The following is a 10,236-nucleotide window of genomic DNA, read 5'->3' as shown; positions in this document are numbered from 1 at the left end:
TTATTAAAGAACATTAATACGCAGTATAAAAACACTAAATAGTTTATAACATACTATAATGTAGTTGTAAGGAGGTATAAGGACATATAAAATGTTTTAACAATCATAACATCTTCTTCAACCCATCCATTACTGGTTTATGAATAGTTAATGAATGATTGATAACACAGAATAACATAGCTGCACACATAAACAAATCCCAACAGTGTTATAAAACATTTATTAGCTGTTAATAATGAACATGCACAAATCGTTCCCAGGCAGTTTTACAAAAAAACTCTTAACTCAAGGTTAATTTAGTAGATTTCATTCTGATCTTTCATCTGGTGGCCTTCATGGATTTATGAATAAAAATAATAAAAGTAACATGGGACATGGGTCAGCCTGTCCTTAGTCATAGTTGTTCACAAATACATTTAATAAACATTTATTATTGTTTATATGCTGTTTATAAATGCTAAATGGGTGGGTTAAAACAAATTGTTAGCAAAAAACATTGTCTCAAATGTAACTCTCAGCTGAATAATAAAATAATAATAAATATAATATTCAAGTTTTAAATATCACTTTGAAGTCTGCAGTTACTATATTCGTCCATATGGTTGGGGGAAATGGTGAAATATATATATAAACTGAAAGACAATAGAGATTTGTCTACTGCCAAAGATTTTGCCATACATTATACTGAGGTAACTGTTGCTTTAATGTCTCTGGCTGTATTAGGCCATTGCGGGCAATGTTGCAAATCAATGAGTAGGACTGCTTTATGGACTGCAGTATTGGATTTACAGGATTTTTGCTTCACTGTGATGAAGTACCCTGATTTGTTAGGTATTTAGTTAGGTATAGGTCTGCCACAAAAGAACATTCCCATCTGGTTACTTTGTCTGTAATCGTTTTCTCTATTGAAATTCCAGTAAAATCATCACATATAATGATATCATGCTTTGAAATTATATATACTGTAATACATCCACCTCAATTAGTCATATACGGTGGTTTTGAATAAATATTTTTATATAACAAACTGTTTGTGCAAATAGTGAGATCACTAAGAAATACCAACCAAATAATAAATTACCATATGAATCTTGACTCTACTTCCAAATTGTAAAAAGGCCTCAGCTGCATCTCAATGTGATTCTTATACAGTAATCCCAGATTGAAAATGTGTTTTATGAAATTGGTATGTAAGTGCACGGTCAGGGTAAGTCAACTAAAAATGCTGGAAGTAAACAACTGAGCTTTGTTTAGATATCCTTGGACTCAACATTTGGTTTGCATCATACATTTAACTTTTAGACGCAGTTTTACTCAGTATGTGGACGTCCATATCCTGAATTTGACAGTGTACAGTACACAGATGTGTTGCTCTGTAAACATTCCCCCCATCTTCAGTGTGGTTGTTTTGACCGAAACAGACACTAACCACCATCTGAGAGGAACATCTGCCTGCCACGATGATCTGATTCCAGCTTAAAAGCTGAATCTCAACATGTCAAAAATAAACTGAGACTCGCTGAGAAATCTGCAGAGTGTGTGTCTCTGCAAACTTGTGTGCAGATATTTGAATGTTGGCTAGTGGGATGACAGCCGTGTATCCTGGCAGTCGGTAGGAGAAGAGAAGCTAACAAGCTGCTGATGCTAGCAGGGTCTGAGTCGGAACAAATTCAGCGGATACAGTGAAAAATACCCACAACCATCTTGGAAATAGACAGGCATTGCATTATCTTTCCACGTAGGTCAATTTGAACATTCGACAGCCAGAGATTGCAGCACCATCACCAAATGACAACCCGGCTGCATAAGTACAGGCAACACAGGCTTTTACACTAAACTAGTTACAGTGAGCAAAACAAATTCCTGCAGTCAGATTAATGGAAGTTGAAAGAAAATGTCTTAGTTCTAGGAAAGTTCCTCTCAGCTCGAGTATGTGGCTGCCGGCTGTTCCTCAACTTCGCCAGAGCCGTGCGCTCATTTCCCAAAACGGTCCGAAGCGAGCTGTCACTCAAAATCGATGTGCCCTAAAAACCTTGTTAGAAAAGATGCCGTTGGCCCAGCTGCTACTACTTTTAACTCTATTTCTGTGAGTGGAATTTTTGATGCATAATGTGTCAATCCAACCCAGGAACTATTAGAGGAAAGGCCGTGAGAAATTAGAGCGTCGACAGAAACTTTGATGAAAATCAAAGAAGCTACCATTAGGGTTGAAACTAATGATTCTTTTCATTATTGATAAATCTGCTCATTGCTTTAATGATTAATCGATGAATTGTGTTGTATATAACATGTTAGAAAATACTGAATATGACCAGTGTAGTTTCCCAGAGCCCAGGATAATGTGTTTAAATTGCTTGTTTCATTCAGCAGTGGTGGGATGTAATCAAGTACGTTTACTCAAGTACTGTATTGCCGTACAATTTTGAGATACTTGTACTTTACTTGAGTATTTCCATAGATATTTATTGATACTAGACATTTCATATTTTACATGCAATTAAGTACTTTCACTTTGGAAACTTAAAGTAGATTTTGCTGATAATACTTATACTTACATATTAAATGCAGGAGTATTTTCACTGTGTGGTATTGCCACTTGATACTTCGTCTACCATTGCTGTCTGAAAATTTGACAAAGATATTCAGTTTACCATCATATACGATACAGAAAAGCATCAATTCATTATTAATCAACAAATATTTTCAGCTGCCTTAGAAGCAAAACAATTGGCTACCTTAAAAAATTTATATTTTCAATGCCACTACTGCTAAAAGGATTGATGAATCAACTAAAGGGTTGATAGCACTGATCAGGATTCATTGATTAATTGATGACTGATACTATTACATGTATCAATAGTTGTAATTTTTATTAAATCATAAATGTAATATGTTTGGCTTGTGGACTGTTGGTCAGTTAAAACAAGTAGTGAATTGAAAAAAATCCCTCAAAAATGAATGAATAATGAAAACAGTCCTAAACTCTACCTTCTGTAGCCACATGAGAAAACATGAAAAATCTGACTCCAGATGCTACTGTGTTTAAGCCACATTTCCTCCGTCTCAGCAGCTGAATGGCAACACTTCCTGTGGCCAAGTCCCAAAGATCGTCCACTCGTGCTCTTTTGCACTTTGCTCTGTGACTTATATTTTGGTGACTCATGCCAGGGTGTAATATGTGCACATTCTTTTAATCTTACTGTGCTTTTTATTATAGAGACACTCCCAGGCGTAATCACATTAACTCATCTGTTTGCTGGAAATGATGCGCCTTGACACGTCAGTATTGTACTTTAAATGCCTTGTGTTCCGTCTTTTGTCTTTACATAAAATGTGAAGTAAAGAGGAAGCGAAATTGATTGAAGCGGAAATACGGGGGAGCCCATATTTTATACGTCGATCGCAAATCAGCTCTCCCTTTCTCCTCCACCACATCATGTCACGGTGCTCATTGGAAATATGTTGACTCACCGCCTTGCAAGCACCCCCCCATTTTCTGTCTCTCTACCTCTCCCAAGATATCCGTATCTCTCTTCTGTCGCTCGATCATTGTCTCCCTCACTCTCACTCCTCCTCTTCCCCCCGCCTTCTCCCTCCTTCTGGCTGGTTGGCAGTTCTGAGGTAGTTGCTGTCTGCATAGCTAAGGGAAATGTCAGCAGTACACACAGAAAAATGGGTCAGAACATTAGAACGCTCCACACACATGCTCAGTGACACACAGTGTTGGGGCAATATGCACGGAGAGAATCAGATCACTGTGTCCTCTCATATCCTCTGCCATACATGAATGTTCCCACTTCTCACTCCTGTCTTTTCTCATCAATTATTGATGGTGCACAACAGCTCACGGCTAGGTTCACCACTGCTGCAATCAGTATGGAGCAATGCGGTGGTCTGGACATGGAGAAGATAGAGGAGGAGAGGAGAAAAACGTGTTTAATTGTGTGGTTTTGTTTGCCAAATGCTAAAAAAAAAAGAAAGAGTGGATGTTGCCCGTGAATTTATGTCCCTCTTTGTCTTTTTTCTTTCCATATTTCCTCCCTTTTTTTCTCTCTTTTCTATCATTCACATCTTCCAGACATCCCACACCCAAATCATTTCCCTGCGCGAGTCTCGACCAAACTGGGGGTGGAAATAGAAAATAGACTGCTCGACTGTCGCACACAGCCACGCACGGCCACACACACTCCACACAAACTTGCCACGAGAGACTCGAATGTAAATTGCCTCCCGACACGCGCCCTCCTCTCTATTTCTCACACACACCCCTTGAGCAGGCCTTTGGGCAGATGCAGATAAGGTCTGATAGAGGAGTGACATCTGATAATGTGCTGTGGAATCCACTTCGGTAATAGTGTATAACTGTCTTCTGTCTGCCGGCCCTGCCCTCGTAAAAGCCACGCTGCGGACCCACCAGTGTTTACCGCACAAAGACTTCAAAGTGCGTGTGTTCATATCATAACAGACAGACAGATAAACTGTCTGTTTCCTTTGTGTTCCCCTCAGAGCTTATGCAACCCCCTCCTCACCTCTTTTCCTCTTCTCCTTGTCCCCCCACTTCTCTTCCTGTCCTCCTCTTCCCTCATCTTCAGAAGTGTGCCTCTTTTCAGCCAGATTTAAAGCCCGTGCAATAAATAAGGCATATTATGGCCTTTTAACGTGATGAATAATGTAAAACAATAAAAAGTTAATATATAACTACTTTACCCTCATTCTGCCATGCCTAAGTGTATTGTAAGAGTGTTCTTGGTGTGGGCTTATGTGTGTGCATGCATGTCCTACGCTCTCATGAACGTGTCAGTGTTGGAAATGCCTGTCTGAGTGTTTGCTGAAGGAGCTGCTGAGATAGATGTGAGCTCATTTTTATTTATTTTTTTACGACAGGACAGGGATACTGGGGTGTTTCACAGACGTTCGCTAACTTGTCCTTCCTCTTTTCGGGCTTTCATCTTCACTTCTGAGATGCTTTCAACACATGCAAAGATAACCTTCTATGTCTTTAAAAGATATATCAAAAGATAATAAAAAATAATCCCATGCCGATGCAGAGAAACAACTCATTGTAATTCAGCACATGCAGCTCGCCAAGGCTGAGTTTCTGTGTGTTTTTTGGTTCCCACAGTCCCAAACGCAGCGAACCCTGTGGCGCCGGAGGCTCCAGAAGACAACGCTATACCGGAGTCCAGCCCCAGTCCGCCTGGCCAGGGTCGGATTGGACCAGAGATGCCAGGAAACCCTGGTGAGCAGATTGACAGAACAACATTATACCCATTAACTGCAGCCGCTTCAGACTCTTTACAGAATGCTTTCTAGTTTCTAGAGTGCAAATATTTTAGTAAAATAAAGATTTTTGAAATGAAAAAAAATATATATATTCTCAGCCTCAAGGGTTCCTCTAATAATTAATCACATTTAGCCTGAGAAGAGAAAATAGAAATCATAGTTGAGTCTCCCAAAGTAAGTATTCTCTCATGTGGCTTTTTCATGCTGCAGGCCTTCCTTTGATTTCTGGGGGTCAACATGCTAAAAAAGGTGTAAAACCAATGTTGTACATAATAAATGTAATACTCACCAAAATGCAGCTTGCAATAAAACAATAAGAAACCCCACCCAAAACAAATACAGCTCACCCTGAGTCACTTTACTTATTCATACTATACACAAAGGGTGTGCTGCACCCAAGGAGACTCAAAGACAGACCACTTCGTTATAGCTTTTAAACCTCATTAGAATTGCAGATAAATGAAGATGAAAAGCAGAGATAATTGAAGAAGTCACTCGAGCCTCCTTGGATGCTCTGGGCCCTCCTTACTTCCTGTTTTCACCAGCACCTTTCATAACTGCTTCCACAGGAGGGACAACTTCTCAACTTTTTGACTTACTCCACAACTTTGGATGCCACAAACTTCCTCAAAGTACAGACTGTTCTGCCTGTCCCAATGTGATAAGCCGTCCTCATTTAATAATTGCTTATTTGACATTAGTTGCTCTATAAAAAGATTTCCTAATGTCACTTTTCCCCATACCCAGGCTTTTACCTGTCCACCATTGTTAGATCAGTGATTATGTCAAGTGAAGGAGTGGAGGGTGGAATGAAGGACGTGTCACTGTGGTTTGAAGGGCTGATATTTCAGGAATGAAATTTCTGACAGCCCCTCTCCAGCACCCAGAATGGACAAAATTCCTCGCGCCTCTGATTTCACAGATAAAGCTGGAAACGGTAGCTTTCAGTGATGTCATTTAGTCGTGATAAGGCGTAGTTATCCCCTCCTCAATAAATGGTTAAGTGCAGAGTGGTCAGCCGGGTGCGGAGACACAGTCATTAGTGTGGATGGCAGTCTCCGGAGGCATGAGGCTTTTGTGTGCCTGTAGGGGGGGGGGGGGGGGGGGGGGGGGGGGGGTCATGGACAGTAAAGAGGTGGTAGTGGGAGGAGGTGAATGCTGCTCTTTGGCAACAGCTGCATGCATACATGGAAAACAGATTTGGTCCTTCTCCGATTTCAGTCACTGGAGCAGCCAGTCTTTCTTTCTCTCATCTAGTAACACCCCCCAGTCCTCCCCACCATCCCGAACCCCTCAGACAAAGGGATAAAATAAAATCAGATGTTCCGATGTGCCCTCCTCATTTTTTCATTTCTCACTTGGCCCTTGCCATACAAATGTGTCCTCGACATGTCATACAACTTGCCCGGGCTCAATCTTATCAGAGCGGGAATCTTTGTTATGTTGAGTGATGACTACAGATTTCATTCGGAGGCTATTTTGATTGAGCTAATTCAATAAGATTACATCAGTGGGACGGGGATGTAATCACAGTTGATTCAGGCACAGAACTGTAAGATCTGCACGACAGGATTGGCTTACTGTAAATGTTATTACGTCTCTGAGTGTTCAGCAGTCTCTAAGGGACGGTATGAAACTTCTGTGGGTGGGGAGAGTGCTGACATTTACACAAGACCATCCCCAGTGTTATTAATGTTTAGACCCTCCCTCTCTGTTAGTAAATAAACAATATCCTCCTACCAATATAACAAAATAATGTAATTATTGCAAATGTAACAAAATGCTCAAAATAGAGGCTTTATCATAATGATTAAAGTAATCAAATGAGTACAACCGGGAACAGGCAACAGATCTGTGCTGAAGGGCTTGTGTAATGCTATATTTTCACCCCTACGTCATAACATCTGCATGTGGCAAAATGCACCTTTATGGAGCCCATGAAAATCATCTTTTTGATGTAACCATTTGATCTCTTTTTTTAGAATATAAATCATACATGTAGAAAAAAATAAAAGATACTTTCTCCACAAAACTGCCCTCCCTTCATCAAAAATAAAATGACCACGTCCTCCCTCTGTTCTCACCCCGCCTCGCTCCCTAATAATTTTTGTACAGTCCTTAACCCCTCCCTTTGTATTTTTCTGTTTAGACCACATGAATCAGGACCAGTCTGGTTCCTCTGCAAACTCGGACAGTATCCTCAGCTCCAAAGTGGCTGTGTTCTCTGCCATCGGGGCCGGCTGCATCATCTTCCTCCTGCTCATCCTTCTCCTCGTCATCCTGCTCATCAAGATGCGCAAGCGCGCCAGGAAAAACGCCCACTCGCAGCCCCGCCCCTCAGCGCTGTCACTCAGCACGCTGTCCAATCCCAAGCTACCCGGGGGCACGGCTGGCACGGAGCCCAGTGACATCATCATTCCGCTGCGGACAGAGAACAACTACTGCCCTCACTATGAGAAGGTGAGCGGCGACTATGGCCACCCTGTCTACATTGTCCAGGAGATGCCGCCGCAGAGCCCTGCCAACATCTACTACAAAGTCTGACACGCTCCGCACAGCCAGCGACACAGTCAGGAGAGAGAAAGAGAGGAGCGCTTGATTTAAGTTCTTGGGAAGAACACTTTCCTTTGCATTTTTGGGACTTGATGCTTCTTCAAGCCCGTGTTATTTCTACCACCTGCTGCACAAATCTGGAGAGACACGCACTGACCAATAACCAGCGGGGTTGTGAGCTGACTAATGAGAGAAGTTTATTCTGTTTGTTTGGGTTGTCTGCCCCCCTCCACCCTCCCCCCGTCCTCCCCTCACCTCCCACTGTCTACATCTCCCTGCTGTGGTCCAACAGGGGGGCGGGGTTGGAGCGAACCAACAGATGGAACTCTTAGCTTCCTGGTTCGCTGTCCCCTTTAACGGGCAGGATGTAACTTATCTCAGTTCCCTGAAGTACAGTCTGAGCTACACCCAATTAAACACACCATCCTAGCACACTAGCCAGGAACAGGCAGACACAGGCCCCAGATGCCACTCAGCCTGCAGTTTGTGTGCAAGCATAAAACGTGTGTGTGTTTCTGTGTGCATGTGTGTTAGTCAGGGCTCCACGCTGGGCCAGGAAACTCTCCAGATAGCTCAGGTATCAGACACAGTGTGTGAAATAATGTGTTCCTCTCCCTTCGCACCTCTGATGTTTGCCTTACTTACTATTTTTGATGGAGGATTTCCTCAAACCCTGATTCAGTTCACAAAGCAGTTGTATTTTGTTAGATTTTTCCTACAAGTGCACAATGTATAGAGTTGAATAGATCATCATTATTACTCCATCTTCTCACTCATCCATTGCGTTCATGTTTTTCCTGAGAAAGTACCTTGACCTGGACTGTTGATGTTGAGGTGTGTATGTGTATGTGTGTGTGTTCCTGAATACTTCCTTCTCCACTGGTCTGATCTGAGCTTTACCATTACTCTGGTATTTATGACCTGCTTGTGTGCATTTGAGGGTGTGTCCTTTGTGTGTGTGTGTGTGCGTTTGGGCATGTCCAAACTAGTCTTGTATCTGGGCAGACTTCTTGGCTTAGGGGTAGAATACCACGTTACTGTATTGCAAGCTTCAAACACAAGACGGACAGACTGGCAAGCCGACAGACAGACAAGATCTTACAAAACCCCTCCATTGCTCCATTTGGCACTGATTGAAGGTTTTATGTGTCTGCTGAGTTTTCAGGGGGATGGTTTTTAAGACAGCAGGCAGGTTGATATTTGTTTGTTGTGGCGTCTGGTGCTACGGTGTAAGCATCAAACAGTCAGTTTGGTGCCTGCTGCCTGGGCGAGGTGGGCGTAGTTTGGATGGTCGGCACTGATTGGCTGGCCTACATAGGTAGGATGCCCTATATATAAGTTGGATGGCGAGCTACGGCTGAACATTGGGATACAGTATTGTCAGATGCCAATTGGCTGCCATCTGTGGATGAGTCAGTGGAGTGCGCAGTGAGTGGCGTCGCCAGTGTGTGACTAATCTATGTGCCATCTCTGTGCCCACACTCACCAGCCGGGGAGGAGAGAGAGCGAGAGTGGCGGATAAAGGAGAAAATGTTCCTGCGACTTGGCTTTAACCTGAGAGGAAGATGGTGGTGTGGATGGAGTGGGGGGGGGGGGGGGGGGGGGGGGGGGGGGGGGGGGGGTGATGATGGGTGAGGTGGAGGGTGGAGGGTGAAGGTAGTTTAGTATTAATTTTTCCATCCTCTCACCAGTTGTGCTGTGAATAAAAATGCTGTGCAGAATATTCCACAGTCAAGGTGTTCAGCCAGCGAGGACACTGCAGCTCAGCTATCACACAGCCCAGGGCAGCAGCACGGAGACAGGATTTACTGCAGCTGGATGTGTGCACATGTGCACATTGACGCTCACTTTTGGTGGTGGGGGTACAGGGTTTGACTCTGTCTGTGTGCACATGTAGGTGCTTCTATATGTGAGTGTGCGTATTTGTGCTTATATTTGCAGTTCTTCTGCATGTGTTTGTGTGTGTGTGTTTGTGAATGCTTCTGTGGTCGAGCAGCTGAACAGACTTGTTATTGGGACTGGAACTAGGTGCTCCAAACAGCGTTGCTGCCAAAGTAAGGAGTGCCGCAGTCCCGTTTAATGATGTGTGAGAGGAGAGGGGAGCAGATAAGGACAGCTATTCCTCAGCACGCAGACACGAGCTGACGTTTGACGCACATGTGCACACACACGCACAGACACGCCAAGACTGACGGGTCCAGGTTTATTTCCAGTCAAACGGTCAGACTGCCAGTTAATGTTTATTCACCGGCAGAGACACCTATTACCCGCTGCCACATACTATTGCCATCCACGGATATACACTGCTGAGTTAAAAGGCAGCCCAGCTTGAAGACTTGGGGAAGACTCCAGTGGCTTTTTGTGTGTCGTTAACCTCAAAGTTAACAACCTAAACAGCTG

The 10,236-nt window shown here is 43.2% G+C and overlaps 1 protein-coding gene across 1 annotated transcript in view; it reads left to right on the top strand.

Moving 5' to 3' along the window:
• Positions 1-9,418, top strand: part of efnb1 (ephrin-B1) — a 57,397-nt gene extending 47,979 nt beyond the window's left edge. The window contains exons 4-5 of the mRNA XM_046031073.1: positions 5,123-5,239; positions 7,433-9,418. Of these exons, the coding sequence (XP_045887029.1) occupies positions 5,123-5,239; positions 7,433-7,827 (512 nt within the window). The 3' untranslated portion in view covers positions 7,828-9,418. The remainder of the gene's footprint in view (positions 1-5,122; positions 5,240-7,432) is intronic.
• Positions 9,419-10,236: the final 818 nt, after the last annotated feature.

The sequence above is a fragment of the Micropterus dolomieu genome, linkage group LG19 (assembly GCF_021292245.1).
Source record: "Micropterus dolomieu isolate WLL.071019.BEF.003 ecotype Adirondacks linkage group LG19, ASM2129224v1, whole genome shotgun sequence".
Lineage (NCBI taxonomy): Eukaryota > Metazoa > Chordata > Actinopteri > Centrarchiformes > Centrarchidae > Micropterus > Micropterus dolomieu.
The sequence above is the reverse complement of the archived record's forward strand: the minus strand, read 5'-3'. Positions and strand labels throughout refer to the sequence as shown.